General features: G+C 40.2%; 1 protein-coding gene across 1 annotated transcript in view; it reads right to left on the bottom strand.

The window, feature by feature from the left end:
• Positions 1-3070: 3070 nt before the first annotated feature.
• The window catches only part of AK2 (adenylate kinase 2), a 318886-nt gene continuing 297256 nt past the window's right edge, over positions 3071-24700 (bottom strand). Inside the window, exon 7 of the mRNA XM_044059922.1 lies at positions 3071-3814. Within this exon, the coding sequence (XP_043915857.1) occupies positions 3813-3814 (2 nt within the window). The 3' untranslated portion in view covers positions 3071-3812. The remainder of the gene's footprint in view (positions 3815-24700) is intronic.

Below are 24700 nucleotides of genomic sequence, written 5' to 3'. Positions count from 1 at the left end.
GTCATTTTCATCAGAGACTGCCATTATACCCTTGAATGACTGGCTATATACTTATCAATTGTCTAAATGTGATCAGTTAAAAGATAATGACCAGAGAAAAGTATTTCAACTTCACATGCATACACATATACACATGTACACTATCCTTCCAAACCAGTTCAATTAACTGTGATCAAAGGACATCATGGTCACCTTCATCCACAGACTGGCTATAACCCCACCAAAAGTAACCACTTTTTGACTGTGCATAACTCGGTTCTTAATTTTAACTCGAGTTGGATTTTATGTATTTCAATTTGATACAGCTACATACATACAGCGCAATCCATTTCTATCAAACATATGGATGAAGACACACACACACATCCTTATAATACCTGTAATTAACATTAGTAGCATTAAATGCAATATCTTAAGAAACCTCTGCACACCATGTACACCTTTCTGCATGCAGTGCATGATTAAGTGTGATTTTTAACTACCCAGACTTCTGACTGGTTGAACTACTCTACATTAGATGAATGCAGACAATTAACTGACTGTGTTAAATAGCCTGCAACACATATCATGAAATCATACAACATATGCAATACTTTGACTTCATTCTGACAACCCTCCGAGCTTTCTTACTCTCCACTCTTTCTGTACTACCACCATATCTAAAAGTAAAATAAAGCACAGTCTTGGGAAAAAAAATTGACCCCACCAGTTGAAGATATGATGTATTATATGACGTACTTGTGATACACAATTTGCTCAGGATACAATGCATTAACAACTACTGCATTCTCAACTGTGCATGATTTCTTCCCTCACAGAATGCCTCAAGAACTGTACGTCTGCAGAGCTGTAACTGGCACTGCGACACAACAAACTTTCCTCAAGTTCAGTGCACTATGGAAGACTCTGTGCTTATGTTTTAAATGCCATACTGACAATAACTACATTACCTAAACCATTAGCCTTATGATCCTGGAATGTCTGCAGTGTTCTTTCAGCGTTGGACTGTTCTTACTGTCCCAGAAATAATTTATTGGGCAATAAGAATAGTCTTAGTTTGTGGAAGGTTTGTTCAAACTTGTGGATGGGTGGGAACTTAATTTAAAAGCTTGGGAATTGTAAAATGTGGAAGACTTGGGAACTACAAATAAACCACTTAGCCAATGAAAAAAAATGCACACCGAAGGAATACAGAAAATAATTTAATAAAAAATACTCTAGCGTCTTAGCAAAACACAGCCTTCTTGGAGTTGATACAAACAATAAAAAACACTTCTTAAATACACAAACCCAATAAAAACGATTAGCCAATTAACTAATCAAATCAAGTTAGTTATAGAAAGGCTTTCCAATTACATTCCTTATTTAAGCCCCTAGGACTCTGGGTGTCATACTTAAAAATAAAAGTTTTCTTTAAAGTGCAATTTTTTTTAAAGCATAATCATCTCTCTCTCTCTGACTTGCTCCAAAATACATGCCTTTAGATCAGCAAACACCCTCCCATGAATCAAATTAAAATGCAGAGCTACTGGGTTCTCAAACTTTTTGTTTTTAGTGTCGCCAATATGCACCTGCAGTCTTAATTTAAAGATTATTTTAGTTTCACCTATATAAAAAGACTGCAGGAGCATGAAATTGCATAAATTACCCCTTTCGTAGTACAAGTATAGGAGTTTAAGGGGCAAAAATTAACCCCATTAATTTTTTCAAAAGATTTCAAAACATACTTACATATGGAGCAAAGGAACGTACCACATAAACCTCTAACTCTACCTACAGTCTGACTTGGGGGGGGTCATACAAATTGTATACAATCAAGAAGGCTGTGTTTTGCTGAGGTGTTAAGAGTATTTTTTATTAAATTATTTTCTGTATTTCTTCAGTGTGCATTTTTTTTTCCACTGGCTAAGTGGTTTATTTAATTTAATCATCCTCAGTGCGGTGGTCTTTGGGAGACTTGGGAAGAATGTCTGAATGCCAGAGGGGTATTAAATCGAAAACTCCTTTGAGGGTCAACAAAGCATCCTAATTCTGGAATATCAACAAATCTTTGTTAAATAATGTGTTCTTTTTGTTACATATGAAAAGTGGTAGAACATTTTCGGAAAGTATTAAAGAAACAGAACCATTACATATTTGTGGCAACAGTCCAAATGTGTAAAGTAAGTCTTCACAAAACATTCATGTCATGGGTAGCAAAATGCTATAATATCCTAAATCCCAACATCATCTTCAAGTAGTCTACTTCCTGTAAACATCAAATAAGATCCTTCTAGCATTTTCTCTGCTTTAGCTACTCCCATGCCACTCCTTTACTGCAGCCTTACAGTGCCTGGCTCTGCAGGTTAGTTCTCTGCTATATGCCTTCTGCCCCACGCATACATGCTCTCCCTGTGCATGTAGAATTCACTGTCTACTTCCGCTTTCTCTGTCGATGAAACTGCGATCTGCAACATTTTGCTCTTAGCATTTATATGAATACATCACAGTATGCACACACGTGCATGCACAAAGTGGCATCCAATCATGATCCATTTTCTGCCATGCATCACAAAGTGCTGAGATACGCTTAGATTCTCCCACAACCATAAAATGGACAGTGTAGTAGAGAACAAATAAATGTTTTCATGCATCTGTTTAATACACAGACTGACCTAACTCAAGCTTCACCCACTGTGTGTTTATTAAACTCCCAAAAAAGCCATTTCTGACATGTACTTTCATTAAATATAAGCCCTCAGGCACCAGCCACTGCACTGTTTCACCGACTGCCGTCAGCACATTAACCAGTTATTATGGGGTCTACCCATCATGTGGCACCAGACTAATACTTTCAGGAAAGTACAGAGGGCTTTACAGTGTCAGGTTAAGTATGACATGTCCATGAGGTTGCCCATAGACAAAGAAAGTTGTTTAAAGTAGTAATATGTACCTACCCAGTAAATGAGACAAGAAACCGAAACTAAACAAAAAAATATCTGAATATGACAAGAAAGGGTAAGCCTGACACTGCAAAAAACTCTTAATGGAAAAAGATAAATGTATGAAAATTACAACAATGCTAATTAACAAGTTTAAAATAAAATTTTATTTTTCCAATTTTCTAAGAGTATAACAAAATACTGATTTACAAACTTGTATATATTGCATATACCCGATCCCATAACAAAACACAGCAAACCATGAACTATGACCAGGCAGATTTTAAAAATGATGGTGATTGAGTCTTAAAACTGTAAGCCCTTTCAACAATTACCTTTTAAATAAAAGCAGCAAATTGCAGAACACCAAAACATGATTCAGAATTCTGCATTATCTTTGGTAATTAAATCTTGCTTTCAGTGATCAAATGCAGTACTAGCTGGCTTTTGACGTTCTGTTTCTCCCCTGTCATTTTCAGCAGCCAAATTTTCTAATCAGAAAGAACTTCCATTAGGTTCTACAGGCAGGTAATAACTAACAGTGATACGACTGGTAGATTTTTTCAATTAATGGTACAGCCAAAATGAAAATACTGGAATTAGAGAATAGTTACAGCTACTTGAAACAGTTTTTATTTGGTGCCACCTATAAATGAGGGGGCTGGGAAAGGCACACAAACCAAAAAATAACATTTCAGAACTATTTTCTCTGTGCAGGCTGGTTTATTCTAACATTTTCATAAGGGAAGCCAGACTGGTAGCCTCCGATCTCAGAATCGACATAGTCATGCCCATTATCCCCCCAAATTGTGGGTAGAGGTTACGACACACTGCTGTTCAAAACAAGAAGGGGGTGTTGGAAAGGGTCTTGATGGCAGCATCTGGTCACGTCTCTAATTTGGGAAAACAAAAGACAACATGATTTAAAATAAAACGAGTGCCTAATTCAAACAGATGGATAATAACACACAATTTAATCTGCACTGGCAATTCAAGTAGATACAGCCTCAAAAACTGATCTCAAATGGCAACAACCAGCAATCCATAAGCTACTTTTCAGAGCAGTCAAAGCAATAAAGCATTCACCCTTGAACCCAACACAACTGAAAATTATCATTTTGTAATTTACATTACCATTCTGCTTCTAAACATAACTTCTACATGCCATGAAATAACAACATGAAAAAATAGCATCAAGACATTCTAATGTTACTGCAGTAATATTAATCACTGTTACGGCACGCCACAAATGAAGGATTTAGCACACACCATGGCTGCTAAGAAAGCACTTCCATCCATTTATTTTTGTTTACTGGATACATGCACAGGACAAAATTACATCTAATTTTAGCAAGAAGAGCAGAATTGAGGAAAAAAATTGCAACAGCACAGCCTATTACCACTAAGTATTATATCAATTTTTTGAAACACCAACAAAAATATAAAACTCATTGTCATGGTTACCACCACAAAACCCCATGAGTGATGGAGTCATAAGGCCGTACAACTGTAACATCTGATCCACACACACAAAAAATACATCATATGGGCAATATCTCTTGGCATATTTGTTAAAAAACAGAAAATTCTAAGTTACATACTAATGGTTCGAGACTCAGTATGAAACAAAATAATTTCTGCTTCTAAAGTGACAGACATGGAAGGATAAATACAGATGGTCTGGAACATACAACAATGTATGCAAGACTCTCAAGAAGTAATAAGTTTATGAAAAAAAAATGTAACGTACATTACAAAATCAATTGCTGCAAAGTATTGCATTCGGTTTTTGAGTTTCCCATTCCAAAGTGCTCTGTAATGCAATCATTTTTTCTAGAGTAGAGGGACTCCCAACTTAATACATGAACAATAAACAGAAAGGACATACATAAAGGAAGTAAGAAAGCAGCAAATTAAATTACTGAAATAACAGTAAGCCTTTGGTATAACTAGTGTATCTGAAAAGCTACACTTAATAGATCCGCTCTAAAAAAAATTCATAACCTAGCTCCCAATTCTTTACATCACAGTATAGTTTGGCAAGCAAACTTAAAACAGTAGATGTTTGAATAACTGTTGCTTTGAACATTTCAGAATGTCAGCCCATGGATCCCTCTTTCAATGCACTCATTTGAAAATGTTTTTGAAAGGGGTACTACAGAAGAAGTCTCCAAGAAAAATCACTGACTCCTTGAGATCTTAAGTTTGAGATACTAATGCTGTTATGGTGGGTCAACCATATTTCATTTTTCAAAATGACAGGATTTCTCTGAGAACTAATCCTTCTTTTATATATATTAAGCCAAACTATCAACTTCCCTGTGCTCTTCCTGGAACCCAAGAATGAGGGAGATAGGGCTAGTCACATTTCAGAACTTCCAATTAGTTGTTCATCTCTTGTGAAGGTAGGAAAAAGGGGCACCCTGTGTCAAAACAGATCATTTCTGATGGTCTCAGACTATTACCTTTCATTATTCCCACTAAAGCAAAACTATTCCAGGGAGGAGCGAGGCACACTCTACCAGGGCCTTGGTTTCATCTATGGCTTTTTGGAAAGGGAGTATTCTGGAAGCAGCAACTTGGTCCGCTGTGCATACTTTTACAAAGCACTACAAACTAGATTCCTTTTCTAAGTCTACAATAGGCTCTGCTAGGACTATTCTCCAGGGGCTTCTGGGTCCTTGCCCCTCCACCTGCTAGTTGTTCTAAGCTATAGTAATTTACCCATATAGCTTAATGATCACTGCTGCAGTAACCTATGAAGTACAGTTGTGTACACTTAACATAAATGTAGATGTTCGAGTGTATTCACTGTTGTAGTCATTACATTTGGGTAATATACTGGCAGGTTGCCCTCAGTCGGCCTGAATTCCAAAGTCTTGGGTCCTGCGTCGGTTGCTGTCTTCTCTTCCATAACGTCAGGTCGTCAGGGGTATAAAACATGCAGCAGACGCCATTTTCTTTAGTTTTTCTTGCCCCCGATGTCAGGTGCCCCCAATAAGGTAGCAATATTATATATATACATGCATCAAAATAAACTTTACCTTCATCTACAAGCAAATACACCACATAGGTTGTAGAAGACAGAGAAGGAAAGATAAACTGTAGAATGACAGGGGGATGGGCGGGAGGGTAACCTGGACTGCAACAGTGAATACACTCTAACATCTACATTTATGGTAAGTGTACACAACTGTACTATGTTCTTCGTGTTTCACTGTTGCAGTCATTACATTTGGGTAGAATCCCAAAGCAATGGTTGGGCGGCTGGAGCTAAAATAGCATTAGGTGCGGCTATAAGGCCCTGCAGCACTGCAGTGGCAAAGCCTGCCCTGGACTTAGAGATGCAAATGGTAATGCTTTGTAAAAGTGTGAGCAGAACTCCAAGTAGCAGCTTCTAGAATGTCTTTGGTTGGTACTCCTCTGAGAAAGGCTGCTGAAGTAGCGGCAGCTCTGGTGGAATGAAACCTAATGCCCCTGGGCACAGGTTTACCATGGTGTAAGTAGCAAAAACGGATGCAGTGGCTTATCCACTTTGAAACTGTCCGCTTTAAAATAGCCTTTCCTTCTGATCCTGCAGCATATGACACTAGTAATTGCTCAGTTTTTCTTAGAGCTTTAGTCCTGCTTAAGTAGAATCTTAGCCGTCTGTGTACGTCCAAGGAATGCAGAATTCTCTCCCCTTTGTTCTGCGGATTTAGATAAAAAGTTGGCAGATGAATTGTTTGGTACAGGCACACTGGAAACCACCTTGGGCATAAAAGTAGGATTTGTCCTCAGACACCCTGTCTGGGTAAAATATGATAAAAGGCTCTACAGCCATGACGGCCTGTAGCTCTGAAACTCTTCTTGCTGAAGTAATTGCTAGTAGCAGAGCTGTCTTCCATGATAAGAACTTTATATCAGCGGTAGCAGCTGGTTCAAAAGGAGGCAGGGTGAGCTTTTCCAACACATAATTGAGGTCCCATGCAGGTAATGGTGATGATCTAGGCGGCCTTACATTTTTGGCTCCTCTAAGATACTGCTTTAGTAAAGGATGAGAAAAGATTGGTGGCTCTGTATTGTAATGAGCCGAAATGGCACAGGCATGGATCTTGACTGATGAGAAAGACAGGCCTTTGTCAAGCATCTCAGTTAAGTATCGTAATATCTGAGGAATATGTGGTTCTGCTGTATCAGTTCCTTGTGCTTGATTCCAAGCACAGAATCCCTTCCATTTGTCAGCATAAGATTTTCTAGTACTAGGCCTTCTGGCTTCCAAAATGACATCCATCACAGCTTTACTGAGAGGAGTTGTTTGAATGATTATATGATTAGCCATGTTGCCAGGTTCACGGTCTGTAGTTGATTGTGTAGGATCTGATTGTTTTGCTGGGACAGTAGTTGTGGTCTTTGAGGCAAGGTCCAAGCTGGGTATTGAGACAGGTTCCTTAGGATTGGGTACCAGTATTGGCAGGGCCAGTCTGGGGAAATTAATATCATCTTTGGCTTCTCTTGTCTGACTTTTAGGAGGACCTTGGGTAGAAGAGGTAGAGAAGGAAAGTAAACTGATAGGTTTTTCCAACTGACGGATAGGGCGTCCACTTTCCATGCTTGTCTGTGATAAGTCCTTGTGCAGAATCTTTTCAATTGATAATTTTGAGGAGAGGCAAATAGATCTATGCCTGGGCTCCCCCATGTCTCAGTTATCATGCTGAAGACTTGTGGATTTAGTTTCCACTCGTGAGGGTCCATAAGGTTTCTGCTTAAATCTCCCACCAGAGTGTTTTGTTTTCCTGGCAGGAATTCAGCTTGAAGATGTATTTGGTAGGTCAAAGCGGTGTCCCACAGTACCATGGCTAATCTGCAAAGGGGGTATGAGTGTGTGCACCCTTGCTTGTTTATATACCACATGACTGTGGTGTTGTCCGTCTTTATCAGTAGTTGTCCTGAATTAAGTCCTTGAAGGCTGTTAGGGCATTTTGAACAGCTAGCATCTCTTTCTGGTTGATATGTAGATGCATTTGTTTTGATCCCCATATGCCCTGAATGCATCTTCCTGCCATGTGGGCCCCCAGGCATAATCTGATGCATCTGTTAAGGTTTGGCTGGCAGGGGTAGAGTGAAGGGCGGTCCCATGTTTTGCTGACAGGCCTTTGCTCACCATAGAAACTCCTGTTGCAGGCAGGGAATGAGAGGAATCATTGTTTCCAGACTGTGTGAATGTTGACTCTCTTTAGATACCATTGAAGTTTCCTCATATGCAGTCTTGCTTATGGAATTAGTAGGATGCAGGATGCCATGAAGCCCAGAACCTGCAGAATTTGTCTTGCAGAAGACTGGGTTTTTGTTGCCATCAGTTTGGAGAAAGTAGTCAGTTGTCTTTGTCTGGTGTGAGGTAAGCCATCTGGGCAGTTGTATTCAAGCTTGCAGCCAGGAATGTTATTATTGTATAACCTAGGCATGTTAGAAGCCTTTTCACAAACGCCAGGTGTCATAGAAGTGTGTCCTTGTTCTCTGCTTGAATGAAACAGTCGTTCAAGTAAGGATATATTTGTATACTTGTCTGCAAAATGCAATTATGCCAGGCACTTTGTAAAGACCCTGGGCGCAGTAGATAAGCCAAAGGGCAGTGCAGAGAATTGGTAATGCATTGTCAGCCTTGAATGTGAGGTATCTTCTGCACGACTGTATTATTGGGACATGCAGGTATGCCTCTTTTGGGTCTAAATTCACCAGCTAAGCATTCTTCCCAGCATGGGCAGAAGCTGCTGCAAAGTGAGCATTTTGAATTTTGGAATATCCAGGTATGTGTTCAAAATCGATAAATCCAGTATTGGCCACTAGGCCTTGTCCTTTCTGGGTACCAAGAACAGTCTTGAGTAAAAACCTTGTCCTTTTTCCTGTTCTGGTACTGTTTGAATGGCCCCATTCCATGAGGGATGTAACCTGTTTCTGTGCCTCTGCCCATTGATTTTTTGGCAGATCTGGCCAACCATTTGTCATTGGCAGTGTGGAAATGGAATCTGTACCCACTTTTCCTGGGGTATTAATTGCCAGTTTTGAGCAAAAAGTGCTAATCCCCCCCCATGGGTGCTGCCAAAAGATAAGTACTTGGTGTAGGCAGAGGGAAGTCATCGTGATTGCTTTCTATAGGTTTGTGCTTTATTTCCTCCAGAATTGGAGGTGGATGCGCCCCATTGCTTTGACCTGTAAGAGTCTTACTCCTGGTATCTGGAACCCTTACGGCGTCTGGATTTGCCCCTTTGAGCTCTGTCTGACACAGGAATGGACCAATTTTTTGTAGACCAGTGTCTACTGAATCTGGGTGGCTGCACTTGTAAGAAGTCTTTAACAGCTTGCATAGACTTAGCTTTGTCTTCCATTTTCTTCTCTTCTGCCTTAATACCAAACAGAGAATCGTGCTGTAAGGGTGCATCTAGCAATTTAGCTATGACATGGTCAGGCAAATTTTGTTCCTTTAACCAGGCATGCCTCCTAATCACAGATTCAGTAACTGCGGCCCTGCAGGAGGCCTCTAAAGAATAAAAACCACATTGCAAAGTATGCTTTCCAACTTGTTCAGCTGCATGCAATAATTCCTGCAATTCTTTATTTTCGGCACATTCTGAAATCATCATTTTCTGTTTCAGCAATCCCATAACATGCTGTTGGTACTTAAGCATATGAAATTGACAGTTTAAGGCCCTGATTGCCAAGGTTGCAGATGTATAAACCTTTTTTCCCCATCTGTCCAGTGCCCTTGAATCCCTGTCAGAGGGGGTAGGGATTTTTGCTGTTGAAGCCTCAACTCCCTTTGGACCCTGTGAAATAGTTACAGGATCAACAGCAGGGTCTCTAAATAAAAAAAATATGTGAGTCAGGGACCCTGTAATATCTGTCAGGCTTACTGGGAGACGGAGGTAAGGAGTCAGGGGTCAAGCTCGACTCCGAAAACACATCATCCACAATGTCTAAAACAAGGGGAATGGCTAAAGGCTTGTGTTGAGGGAGAAGGAAATCCCTGAGCCTCTTTTTTGATTCTGAGAAGTCCTGACTCTCCCAGTGAAAATGCTCCCTCAAAGTATGCAAGGTTTCTCCAAATGAATAATCCTAAGGAAGAGATGCAGATGGAATGGACTCCTCAGCATCAGAATCCTCATAGGGAGGTATAGATCATTCCTGATCAGAAGAGGAATCAGAAGAAATAGAAACCTGATCTGAAGACTCATAACCAGTGTCTTGCCTAGGCCTCTTATCTGGAGGGGGATGGGTACCCCTGATCAAGGTAATAAGGTGTTTAGCCATTTTGATCATCTGTTTTTTTAGGCATGGAGGCCTGTGCACGTGGCTCATACGTCATTTTTTTAGGTTTAGAAGTTGCTTTTGTCTTTGGTTTTGCAGCTTTCGTCGGTTTGATGTACAAATGTTGAGGTCTGAATACACCCTCAGAAGCCGGTGCCTGCTCAGCGGCTCCAGACCCATCCGAGGGAGATACATCCGTCGGTCCAATACCTTGAGTATTTTGCGGCATGCCGGACTCCACATGGGTGTCGGTAGAGGCCTGCGACTCGAAGGTAGTGGGTATCAGGGGCTGCGAAGGCACCTCACTTGAGTACCGGCGAACGGCTTAGGAGAAGCTTCGTCCGTTTTGGATCTCAACTGCCCTTCTCTGCCCTTTTATTTGTGTTTTTTTTATGTAATCCAGTAGTTAGATTGCTATAAGATGACATTTCTGGGTAGTTAAATCTGTTTCTAAAATATTTTGATGCAAAAATATACCGACGCTTAATAGTGCGTTGGTTAAATCTAGCACAAAACCGGACAGCCACGCATGTTGTGATCAGGGCCTAGGCAAGGAGTACAGTATAAATGGAAATCCTTATGAGGTATTTGCTTCCCACAAGTAATACAATTATTAACTTTTTCTGACATCGGTAAAAAGCACGAAAAAGGTTTCCCCAACGGGGTACTTAGCTTTCGTGAAGTCTTCGGTTCTGAAACCCAAACTCGAATATTTCAGTAGTCGGCCGACTGGCACTTGCAAAATGCTTCTGCTTCGGGCACCGCAAGGCAAGAAAGACTGGGGAAAATGGCGTTGACTGCATGTTTTATACCCCTGACGACCTGACGTCATGGAAGAGAAGACAGCAACCTACGCAGGACCCAAGACTATGGAATTCAGGCCAACTGAGGGCAACCTGCCAGCAGATTACCCAAATGTAATGACTGCAACAGTGACACACGAAGAACATCAGTACAGCTGTGACAGTAAACGTATCGTACATCTAGATGTTTGAATGGTCATTGCTGCAGTAGCCACTACTTCCCTCAATCTTCCTCATTTTATTTTGGTGTGTTTTTATACCACAGTGTAGACATGTGTTTTTGCTCGTCTTTGCCTCCCTCTCTGTTGGCATGAAAGCTCTGAAGGGCTTGGCACCCAAAGCCATCTTTTAGCCTGTTCTGCTTGAACTGTCTAATGGTTTGTGTGCGTGAAAGGTACCCTAAAGCGTTGGAAGCTGGACAGCTGCTGTATCCTATGCATAATACATAGTACATAAAATGAACTGAAAAACTGCTTTAGGTTACAAAAAAGAAAGTATACACACTGCCAATGCATGTAGACCATCAAGCTAGATCTCGGAGGCAGGTCTAACCAATTTCATGTTCTACTACTCTGTATACAGAAAAAGTCAGAATAAGCAAGTGTAGGATTTATGCCAGAGACCTCTGCATCAAGTTAAGCATGAGAACACCATTTTTCCTTTTTATCCCTAATCATACAATGGGAATGTTTTTCCTGAATTAAACAGCACTTAATTCTGTCAAGTTCAAATAAATGTGCTTAGAGAATGTTTCATTACAGCTTCACACATCACATTAAGCTGCACTCCTCAGTTTTTAAGCTATGAATTATCCCATTTGATGCCATGCAATATTGCTTAATACACCACAGCAGAGTTGTATGTAATTCATATTTTCAGAGGGCTCTAGAATGGACAATTGGGCTGTACTCTAGTAAAAATCAATGCTACCCAACAGAGTTTATTAATCTATTTTATTTCTATTTTTTTTGACTGGGTAAGCAGATTGGTCACCAGACCCTTTTCAATCACAACCTGGGCAAGACAAAACATATTGTACCATCAAGTAACAGTTCTGAATGTATATAGTACATAAAAGATGCATCCAAGAACAAATGATACATTACAGTTTGTAAGTACAACACGGACAGATTTACATACGTTAACAGGTATTTACATCAATCTTTGAGCTAGTACACTCCTTTGCAGCTGTGGCTAAATAAATAAGAGTATATGTCACTTTCAGAAATGGGGCTGAGACTCAGCACTTGATTTAACCATTACCTCTGAAGTAAGTACAGTCAGATTCCTATCACAGATGCTCTTTTAGTTAAAGCATTCTAATGTGTTCTCTTTCCTTAAGTCTGCAACAAAGTGGTTCCAGGCAGCTGGTCTAAACTTAGAAAAATTTCCTTCATTTGTGGAGGTTTTATAGTGTGGTCTAGACAGCGCTACAAATTCACTGAGGCCATCTTTACGGTTATAGGTTTCTTGCTTAATAAGCAGTTTCGTTTTTAATGATGCACAATGGTCGAGTTTGATATTTTAAATAAATGTTTTTCAAACAGAATAGCCCAACCCCTACCCATTATGGGAGTCTATCAAAGCATTTCATCAGGACACAGTGGTTGGCGTCATCTGCTAGAAGGATGAATCCGTATTCTTTTTAATGCTACTGGTTTATTTGAGAGAAAACATATTAGGTGGAACTCAAGCTTTGGAATAAGCACATTTCCAGCTATGGAACAGGAGAGAGAAGATGCAATATTATACAGCATAATTTTAATTCAGTGAGCAGTTTTGTTCACCACTTTGCATGTTGCATGAATGTTAATGAGAGGTCTAATATTTAGCCAAGATATCTGCTCATAAAACTGAGGAAAGACATTGCTCATGTTGTCTATAAGCTAGAAGGCATTCCGTCTACTTTCTGTACAGTGTCCAATATGGTGATGTTGGACTTGAAATTATCAGTAATCTATTGCTGAGCATCCCACTGTACAGGTTGATGAAGCTGTATTGATGCTTTTGCTGGAGATCAGTGGCAGGATTGCTGGACCCATGAAGTAGCAACCATCACAATACATACCTACATTGAAAGGTAGAAGACCAAAGGCGAGATTTATAAGAGAGAGAACAATTGGAAGCCAAGGCTAGAGCCTTGTGGAACGCCTGCTTTAAAAGACCGTTTCTGAGGGGGCATTACTGGGATACACTTGAAATATTCTGTTTTTTTTTCCAGGTAACTTTGGAACCAAAGCAGTACAGAAACTTAAGTTTACAGATTTTCTAGAGAAGCGGCATGTGGCTGACAAAAACTCTGGTCATATCGAACAAACCTCCTGTGAGTCTGGAGTTGTTCATGTTACTGAATATAGTATTAAATGGCCTTACATACTGTAGACATGATGCTTAGCTTAAGTAAATACGCAGCATATTGCCATGTGGACCATATTTAAATGCTTGAACAGTTTAAACAGTGGGCATAGACTTGCAATAGGCTTTTTGTCATTGCATTCTTTTAGGTGGAGGATTTTTGGGAACAGGATTACGGTAGCATGTTTGAATGAGTTTGGAAATATCACGGAGGTAAGTGAAAAGCTGCAAATAAAAGGTGGCATGCTTAGCAATTGCAGCCGATATCTCTCTAAAGAAGGATGGATACATCTTTGAAAATGCAACCCTAGATTTGGTTTTAAACCATTCAGGGCCTCAGTTACTTAGTTAAATGTCAGTTGCATGACATGGAAAGTTGCACTATACGGAGTAAGTGTGTTCAGTTGCATACCAGCTATAGAAACTGATTTAGGTGTGAATTTATTGGATGAACTGTAGTGACAAAGAATGTGTTGGACACTACCAAAAATGTGTACTATTTGTGGCGCAGTTAATGTCCGAGGGCTGAAATGAACCTGTAATGGCTCCCGTTCGTTGTTTTTGGAGCAAGATGAAACAGTATTCCTTCTCCTTAGAAAGGTAGCCTTCATTGAATTAGTAGAAATTCTAGTTTTTTTTCCCCAAGGTCAAAGTACGTTTAACGCAGCTGATCTGAAGGGTTTTGCTTCCAGACTTTTCATGCCTTGTTCTCCTGAGGTTAGCAGTTTTTTTTTTTTAGGTCTGTGGAAAGCCATTGGCAGGCATTCTATTTTTTTCACCTTGTGACTAAGGAGAAGACTGAATCTTTGAATAGTGGTTAGCATGAAGGGGTAAGAATGCCGTGTTTAACATCTGCAAGGATGAATAAGAGACCAGTGTACAGTTTTGCACATGTGCATTTAAAAAATGTTTTGCTTTGATTTGGGTACAGATCTGTAGGTTAAAAGCTGTGGAAGTTTTTATGATTTGAAGGACCAGGTTGAAAGTACAGGATAGTGATTGCTTAATCACAGTATGTGATCCTTCCTGCAATAAGATAATTCATAATTCTCTAATTATGCAAATAAGTAAAATATCTCAACTCCAGTTGCAAAAGAAAAAGGATAGGAGACACAAAAAACAGCAGGTTTTTAGATAGCAGTACTTGCATACATCACTGCTACACTGCACTGGAATTTACAAGTAGGTTGCACAAGCAATATAAATACAGCATTCTAAGTATTTTGCTAAGAAAGTCACAGAAAACAACACTTTTAGAAGAGAGATTCAAGTCACAGCACTCTGTAAATCTATGCACAGATGATGGGGCACTGATGCAGAGATATGAGCTATGGGGCAACTAATGCAGAGATATGAGCTATAAAACACTCCTAAAGCATGCTACTACAACAATTCATTTGCAAAAATATTGTAACAGCACAAGAAATAGACCAACTGGCCTTTTGATGACAAAAATAATATAAACAGCTAACTAACTGCACTGAATCTAATGGAACAATGGCTTCCCATCAAGCATAGAAGAAAACAGTTACTAACATCAGATTTATTCTGTGGAAATGCTTGGCTTTCAAGGTCTCCTCTACTTTCAGGCCCAATTCTATCCTCCCATTTCAAGCCAAATTCCTGGAAAAAAAGATCAGTAAAACCAACTGCTGAAAGCCCTCAACAGACATGGGGCTGGATTCAGAAAATTCACTTGTGCAGCCTTGTTATAGCAAAACAGTGCAGATGAAATAGCTCAACATGTCTGGAAGCTAATTACCTGCAGAGCAGAAGTGACAATGCAAGATGAGAACAGACTATTTGTTAAATTTCACTAGGGAACTCCCATGTATTATTATGAGTGGCACTGCAAAATGTCAGTCATTTGACCTCAGGAGTTCTACAGCATGCATGCACATGATGAGTTCACACATGCAATAACGCACTGCTACGAGCACAGTTGAGACCCCTAATAAGGGCCATACCACAAACTCCCTACTAAGGCTTTAGTACAAATGAGAAAGAAATGGGAGTACAGGTCAGTCAGAAAGAGGAAGACCAAGCAGGTAAGCAGGCGAGGAAACAAGAGCATTTTTTTTGGGGGGGGGGCATTTTTTATCCACTCTATTTTCACGAACAGCAAAGGGGAAGCCTAGAGCAAGAAAGATGTTATAGAGATGGCAGCAGTGGCAAACAAACACATAAAAGGCAGACAAAGACCAACAGGGAAGATGCTGAGAAAAATGGTGTGAAGAACACGGAAAGTGACAAAGGAATGACACTTTTGTGATGCGAGGATTGGTCTACAAATTGGAGTTGAAACTGATGCGCACACAAAAAAAATAGTGGGGCAGCATGGTAGGAGGATAGGATGGGGGTACCGGCTGACTGCCAAGCTGCTCATGACTGCATTCTGAGATCAGTCACCTTTGCGACTGTCATCATGGGTTGGACCAGGATACTTTTCACCTTCTGGTCAAAACAAGGCAGTATGCTATTCTGTATGTCACATGAGGACACACTTTTGGATGACAATGTGCCTGGTCTAGCCAATGGTTCATCCAAATATGTTATCAGGCTTTCCATCTCCTGCTAAGTGAGATACGAGAACCCATGAGTTAACACTCCTCAACAAGAAACAGACCACCAGAGGGCACCATGGAACCCCAAATCACCCCCGCTAAATGACCAGAATCACCCTGCGGAGAGGGTGATCTGCAGACAATAGCAAGGCTGGTGCACGGTGTTGTGACCACTTCTGTTTTACAGCCAATGACAAGGTACCACTGCATAAAATATCAACTTAACTGGACAGACAAAAGCAATAAAGGGCAAATATGCAGTGAGAGAGAAACAAATGCCAAAGCAGTTATCACTAAAGCTTGCTACACTAGGTAGCAGTACATTTCCTGGAATGGTAAATTATGCAATGGCAACCAAAACACAATATCATGACCAAGCAAACAGGTTGTACTGCACTGTGCGCGCCACAAGGGTCAACAATAAATTACACTTAAATCAGTCCCTCCCCTCCTGACTAACTCAGGAACCCAAGGCAGCAGTTCCCAGAATAGAAGTTAACGCTTTACCTAATCTCTTTCTTTCCACTGGCAGATGGCGTGCACAAGCCAAAAAGACAGACCGCTCACAGCTGGCAAAGTGCTACAAACAGTCACAATGGCAGGCTGTAGATGGAGGTGGTTTTGCCCAACATCTAGTCTCCTGCTCATTTACCTTCATCTTTTATTTGTACTTTATTTATCCTTTTGATAACCAGGTGGGTGAGCTAGTCAGCTGACCCTTTTCAGTCATGACCTGAGAACAAGTAGACAAATGTACAAAGACAAAAGGACAATCAGATAAAACATAGTCCTATACACACAGTAGTAATAAATGCAGGGAATACATTTCTACGACTACTGGAATTATGGAAGTGCATTAAAACAAGTACATTTTCAGCTGTTGGAGTTACAATGGAAGGACTGGAAATGTCGCAGTGGTACAACAGGAAGAAGTCATAACAGCTTGCTTAGCTGGTATTCCTAAAGCAAATGTACTTTGCTTTCTTATGCAGGTAGTCCTTCGGAGCTTATCTGCATTTCAGTAAGGTCTGAAGATTTTTTATCTCAGCAAGCAGGTGGTTCAGGTTGCAGGACCTATCCTTCAGAAAGCTCTTTCCCCTATTACAGTTCTGAAGGGTGGTCTCATTAGGATGATACAATCTTCTAAGGCAAAAATGGTCCCAAGTGGATTTGAACCCACCCCCCTCGTTAATGACAATCTACCAAGCATTCCTCTTACAAGCGAGCCACAGAAGCTCATGCGTGAGATTATGCAAAAAAACTCTTGAACTGATTCCTATTTGGTGGTCACGCTCCAATCAGGCCATTGAACTTACATTACGACAGACTTCAAGCCTTAGTCGTCATCTTCAAAAGGTAGCCAAGACTTAAATCTTTCCTCAAGCAAGACACTAAACACTGCTCTTCCGCAAGTAATACAGACAACACTACAGCATGTCCTGCTTAATCTGCAAACAAGGAGGGTTTAGGTTTCTTCCATATTAAATGTGGGAACATTCCTACAAGACAAGCTGCAAGAAATTGTGCAGAAATCAATAAGGAAGCATGGAGTTGGGTGCACTCTCCTATCAAGATACATGACATCATGGTCCAGCGCACAAAAGGAGCCACAGAATGAATGAACTGTGCAAAGTAGGAGAAAACCCACAACGTCATGAGGCATCGCAATGTAGATGACTCCACACACACACGGGCACAGTAAACAGAAGTCAAGACTGAACCACACATTTGCAAGCGCTATGGAGTAGAAACCTTAACCACAGAGTCATTCTGTCTACTGTTACCAACTACCTAAATTAATTTACAAAACTGTTTACTTCATTCCCTATACAACAAGAATGCAATACATAATCAATTTCAATGCAAACTATTTCAAACAGACAAGACCTCTACTGATACAGCACTAACAAAGTTGTACGTCCACTTATTTAAGTTAGACGTGTACATAATCTACACTAGTTTATCCATCCACACTTACAAGTGACTCTTACAGCTCTAGAGTTTACTAGGCAAGGAGAGAAGGGAAAGGAAACATACTCCAAGGCCTTTCTTCTATATTACATACACAATGTGTGCCTACCTAATACACTTTAGTCATCAATCTACCTATTGCAGGTCTTTAGGAGATGGGAGGAAAAAGGAGCATCCGAGGAAAACTCATACGAACACAAGGACATGCAGACTCTACACAGAAGGCAGCCAGATGACAAGAGAACTTGAGAACCTCTCGCTGTAAGGTGACCTCTCACTGTGCCAAATGGAAGAATAAGAGCAATTGCATCAATCAAGGATGCAGTCTTAGCAAGCTAATCATAATTTCCACAGCACACTACTACTAAAACATAAAAAGTAGCCTTAGCAAAATAATCTGGGACATGGTCATGCTTTCCACAACACACTACTACTAAAATACGAAAAATGAACAAACACTAAGGCAGACTAGAATTTATTAATTTGCCTCAGATGACTTCTCCCAACCCCCTAGATCTACATTAATTTAACCTTATATAGGCTTCTTCGGGCATGGGCTTCTACTTCTAATAATGCTGTTCATTCACTTTTCATTTAAGACTTCCAAATAATTACAGTTCACCAAAATCAGAACACCTCAGGACACTCCACAGATCTGCACAATACATAAGCTATGCTCTTAGCAGAATGTTAGACATCTCTGGTCTATGTCCAGACAGTAGGACTGGATCCTTCAACACCATCTAGTGACAACAATGAACTCTTCACAGCTAAAGCTCCTTCCTAGCCATAATTAGGGTTGCCACCTTTGCATTCTTCAATTGCCTGACAAATAAGCTACAACCCTGCACAATGAAAACACGCCCCTTAGGCAGACCAATTATTAAACACTATATACAGTGACTGCATAGGAAACTTTAAAATATATGGAGCCCTAGGGCAAAAAGAGTTCCATGGCACTTCCTACCCCATAGTCTATTGCCACACTGGAAAACACCCACTGCAATGTTTTCCTCCCTTCCTTCTTAATACTACTCTGGTTTTCACAAACTTGTCTTACCGGTCAGCTTTTTCCTATATGCTCCAAGCATAACCTACACTGTACTCAAAAAGATCTGGTCCGATTATCGTTTGAACAAACAATCATGACTGTGGAAAGAAACATATTTCTTCCTTGAAAGAAAGAAACGTCCAAGGCTTAATACTGAAGGCTGATGACACAGCAGTTAATAAACTAAGCAGAAGTTTTCCATAAACTGAAAACAAAAATGCTCGTGAGGGCACACGAGTCATTTTAGACACGATTTATATGCCTCACCAAGTCATCCCCAATTATAATTTTGTAAGGGCACATAAATTGTGCCCGAGATGACTGCCTTTCTCCCTGTACCCATCCATCTCTTAAAATTCCCTGTACAACCAATGGCCATAGTCGTAGTTCAAGCTGCTGCTGTGATTCATCTGCATGCCTCATCAGCCCTAACCCCAAAAGATGAGAGACCTTCTGTGAACTCCATTGCTTCACTTTTATAAAAGGGACTCAAACTTTTCAGGCTTTGTGTATTTCTTTTAGAACTAGCCACCTAATGTGTGAACACTGGCTCTAGGTGATGGTCACAGACAATGCGACACCACAACCCCAAAAACAAATCTGGGAAAAAGGGGGTTGATGCCGATGTTGTGCATTTTTTTTTTTAAGATGCACCATGAGGAGGACTTTCAGAGTAGTCTAGCTGTGTGCTAATGTTCACAATTTCATATCACCCAAGATGACAGTTAAACTGAAGCCTAATTTTTCAAATAATCTGAATGCAGATAAGAAATCAAAGTGAAACAATAAATATTTCAGGAAATATACTTCAGAAATGTGTTAGTTCTTAGAATGACTTAATACCTGACAAGTACTCACCATGACTTACTGACTTCAAGAAAAGTCCCGGGACAGTATGTTGGAACTTGCTGCTACTTCCTTCGAGACAGAGATTGCTTGCATTACACCCTGAGAAATCATACATATGGCAATCAGTGGTGGTTGGTGACTTCAAATCAAAGGGGGGCTGCAGGAGACAGCTGAATGGGTGAGGTCAATGGGAAGGGGTGTGGCCAACTAGAAAGGGGAGGAGCTACGCTCAAAACCACAACAACTAACTAAATGCACTGCCCTGGGTGCCAAACCATCATTAAGAGAGTAAAATCAAAACAAAATGAAGTGTAGAAGAATAAAAATATTTCAATGCATTGGCTGCATGACAGCTTACTTAATATCTAGATGGACACAAAAAGGTTGTGAGGCATGAAAAAATAAATTACTTTTTAAATACATTAATGGAATGCCAGTCAAAATAAAGTAGCACTCAACTCAAACCACTTCTTGCACTGCAGTTCTAATTATAATTTATATTCAGCTTTATTAAAGTACCAAGTAACATGCTGAAAGTAGAAATGTCTGATGCCCCCACTTGTAAAAATGTTTCTTATCCAAAAAAATACCTGCTGCCTGACAACTATCTACTTGTTTCATGGGGAAAACATGATCAAAGTAAAAAATGAAAAGCAAACAAGAAATAAGCTCAAGATACATTGCTTAAAAGGATTACTGTACAGGTTATGGACCACGATTGGCATTCTGTTTAGTTTACGGGTAAAGCCTGCAGAGATGACTGGAAGTCTCCAAGTGTAATGAGCTTCTTAAAATAATGTAATCTGTCCTTTATTACAAATACTGTCATATGCATTTCAATACCCACGGCTTATACATTATCTAGTTAAGTATTCTCTACATGGCAACAACAGAAAGGCTTTCAATGTTGGCAATTCTTTAACAGTATGCTTATTAAAGCTTACTTGCATCTTACGATCTCAGCCAAGCTTACCTGATGGTCATTAAAGTATTGCTACTTAAACACAGAGCAACAGGCACTTTGAGTAATGAGCATAAATCAACAGTACAAAAAATATGACAGAAACCAGACCATTCTGCAAAAATCAAGGACAGATGAAAAGCCACTCTAGTACTTGTGTCTACCCTGGATGGGGGGGGATACTCTGCACATTTACACTGCATAACTACTCCTTGCCTTGCTTCGACACATCCAGATTCACTACATGGGGGAGTGGGGTGCAAGATGTCACAATTTGAAATGTCTCTGGCTGACTGTGATGGCCCTGATGCATTCGTCATACATCTTAACCTCAAAGCAAGAAATCTGGGCAAAGCCATACAAAGAAGTGGGACAAAGGCCCAAAAATAAGGACAATTTTTAAATATTGCTCTTATAAACTTAGAAAGATAATAGAATAGGTCTTGCATTAGTATGAATTTTCTGAATGGTATGAAATCTGAAACTCAAATATCTGTCATTATTTTCCAACTTCAGTCTTTAATGATTTGTCACTAATTTGCCAAAAAAACCCCACAATTTTATGAAAAATGGACCAAAAATGTGATGTAAAAATATAAAATAGCCACACAATACAGCTGGGAACCTGTCAAAGAAGGGACACTAATATTAGTACTAACTTGAGCAGCTGACAAAATAAAAGAATCTACATGCATTTCTGAAATAAAAGTAATCTATAACTGATTATTACAGTAATTTCTTAATTGTAAACCCTCCATGTTTTCTTCCAAAATTGCTATTTTGCGAAGGGATTATTAGGGGGAAGAGCAACATTTTGAGCCAAAATCAGGGACAGTTGAGAGGTTTGGCTATGCCTAATTCTATAAAGCAATTTATTTGCATGTACCTCTCAACCTGTTAATGCAATAAATCTGGACAAGGCCAAATATATTGGGGGAACATATAAACAGTACTAAAAATTGCTCTTGTATAAACTGAAACAGTCGATAGAACAGGTCTTACTTTAGCATGCATTTTTCTGAAGGTCATGAAGTCTGAAACTGTCATTATTTAGTGACTTAATTCCTAAATGATTTGCCAGAAAACCACAAATTTTATGAGGAACAAACCAAAATTAAGAAGCAAAAATCTATTCATTCTTTGAAAATCTGGACAGTTGGGAGGTATAGTTTAGCTGGGGCTATATAAGTTTGCCGCCCTTCCCCCTCACAAAATCATGGTCGAATGGAGCCTCCCCCTGCAGCTATTCCAATGATCCATTACTTGGCTATTTCACTCCATTTACCATAAACACTAATGTGCATACTGATTTACTTCTATGATGATTTGGACTTCATTTGAAAGTTTTATTTTGCATTTTACAGCACAAACACTAACACATCTGCTAAACAAACTTAGCATTAAAACTTCTCTGCCCTTGAAACTCACATTCATTGAAACATCATTGAAACTCACATTAAAAAAAATACATTTTACCAGTGGCAGAACTGTCCAATTCAGAACATCTTTCCAGTAAACAATGAAACAAAATGCATGAACCCATAATGACAAAAAGTACAGTTTTGTACCTACCATAAATGTAGATGTTCGAAGATCCACATTGCTGCAGTCCTTACATATGGGTAGTCCGCTGTCCTCGGTCGGCCCGAATACCAAAGTATTAGGCTGACGTCGGTCAAGGCGCTTAAAACTGACATCAGGACGCCAGGGTACAAAAGCGCATGACCGACGTCATTTCCTCAGTCTTTTCTTGCCCCAGATGTCAGAAGGCCCTAACAAGACAGGCCAAAGCCAAAAACCAGCAAAACCCAACCAACCACCCTGCACTAACCATATTTACAATATGTACAACACAAACCACACCACCACCTTCAACAACAGAGGGAAGGAGGGATGGTAAATTGACTGCAGCAATGTGGATCTTGAACATCTACATTTATGGTAGGTACAAAACTGTACTATGTTCTTCATCTCACATTGCTGCAGTCCTTACATATGGGTAGAATCCCAAAGCAGAGGAAAGGGAGGATGGCAAAACTATACAGCATTAGGAGCTGCCAACATGCCTTGTAAAATTGCAGTTGCAAATCCAGCCCTAGATTTAGAGTAAAGTGGAAGGTGGTAATGCTTAGAGAAAGTATGCACTGAACTCCAAGTAGCTGCTTCCAAAATATCTTTAGTAGCCACCCCCTTAAAAGCTGTAGAAGTGGCAGTAGCCCTAGTGGAATGAGGCCTAATCCCAGCTGGAATCTCCTTACCATGATGGGAATAACAGAAAGCAATACAAAACCAATCCACTTAGAAATAGTTTGTTTTGAAACAGGTCTGCCCTGAGAACCCAAAGCAAAAGAAACAAACAACTGCTGAGACTGCCTGAACCCTTTAGTTCTGCTCAAATAATATCGCAACTGTCTGTGTATATCCAAAGTGTGCAAAATCTTTTCCCTTTATTTTGGGGGTTTGCATAAAAAGTAGGCAAATGAATAGTTTGGTTTAAAGCCACACTAGAAACCACTTTAGGCATAAAAGAAGGGTTAGTACAAAGACACCCTATCCTTGTGGAAAATTAAGAAAGGCTCAACTTCCATAAGGGCCTGTAATTCAGAAACCCTTCTCGCAGAGGTAATGGCCAACAAAAAGCAGTCTTCCAAGATAAATATTTCAACTCTGCCGATGCTGCAGGCTCAAAAGGTTGTAGAGTGAGTTTCTCCAACACAAAATTGAGATCCCAAGCAGGAGTAGGAGCTCTACGTGGGGTCTTATATTCTTTGCCCTCTAAGGAATTGCTTAAACAAAGGCTGAGAAAATAATGGTGGGTCACAGTCATAGTGAGCAGAGATTGCTGCAGCATGAACCTTTATAGAGGAGAAGGACAAACCTTTGTCCAATAACTCAGTAAGGTATTGAAGCGCCACACTTAAATTAGGTTTAGAAACATCAAAGTCCTTTGCTGTACTCCAAAATAAAAATCTCCTCCATTTATCTGCGTAAACTTTCCTTGTACTAGGCCTTCTGGCCTCCAAAATAACATTCAAAACTTGTTGTGGAAGCTGAGACCCTCCAGGGTTTAAACCAGAATATGCCAGGCTGTCAGATGAAGAGAATGAAGTTTGACATTGAGTAAATGACCGTTCTCCTGAGACAGCAGGTGAGGAATTGAAGGCAAAGGCCATGGAGGCTCCTGTACCAGACTTCTCAGTAATGGGTACCAGTGCTGTCGAGGCCAATCTGGAGCTATTAAAATCATGTTTGGCTTGTCCTGTCTGACCTTCAGCAGTACCTTTGGGAGGAGAGGCAGAGGTGGAAAGGCATACACGTGAAGATTGCTCCAATTGAATGAGAGAGCATCCACTTTCCAAGCTGAGGGATGAAACCTTTTTGTGCAAAACTTTGGCAGCTGGTAATTTAGTGGAGAAGCGAACAGATCTATGTCTGGAGTTCCCCATAACACTGTCAACCTCTGGAATACATGAGGATCCAATTTCCACTCGTGGGGATCCATAATTTGTCTGCTCAACACATCTGCTAAGGAGTTCTGTGCTCCTGGCAGAAACCTTGCCTGAAGATTTAGCTGTAAACTGAGAGCAGTCTCCCACAAAATCATTGCTTGTCTGCATAGAGGATAAGAATGCGTTCCCCCCCTTGCTTGTTGATGTACCACATGACAGTTGTGTTGTCTGTTTGAATCAACACCTGCCCTGGAAGAAGTAAATCCTTGAAAGCTATCAATGCAAATTGGACTGCTAACATCTCCTTCAAGTTGATATGTAGATGTTGAAGTCTGGCAGGCCACGTGTCTTGTATCCATCTTCCATTTAGATGAGCTCCCCAAGCTTTGTCTGAGGCATCTGTCGTTAAAATCTGACTCGCCTCTAGCCGGGTCACAGAGAGTCCCTTGTTTAGGTGACATTCCTGAGCCCACCACAAAAATTCCTTTTGAA

This window comes from Protopterus annectens, chromosome 1.part2, assembly GCF_019279795.1.
Source record: "Protopterus annectens isolate FY-2018-M chromosome 1.part2, PAN1.0, whole genome shotgun sequence".
Taxonomy (NCBI): Eukaryota; Metazoa; Chordata; order Ceratodontiformes; family Protopteridae; genus Protopterus; species Protopterus annectens.
The sequence above is the reverse complement of the archived record's forward strand: the minus strand, read 5'-3'. Positions and strand labels throughout refer to the sequence as shown.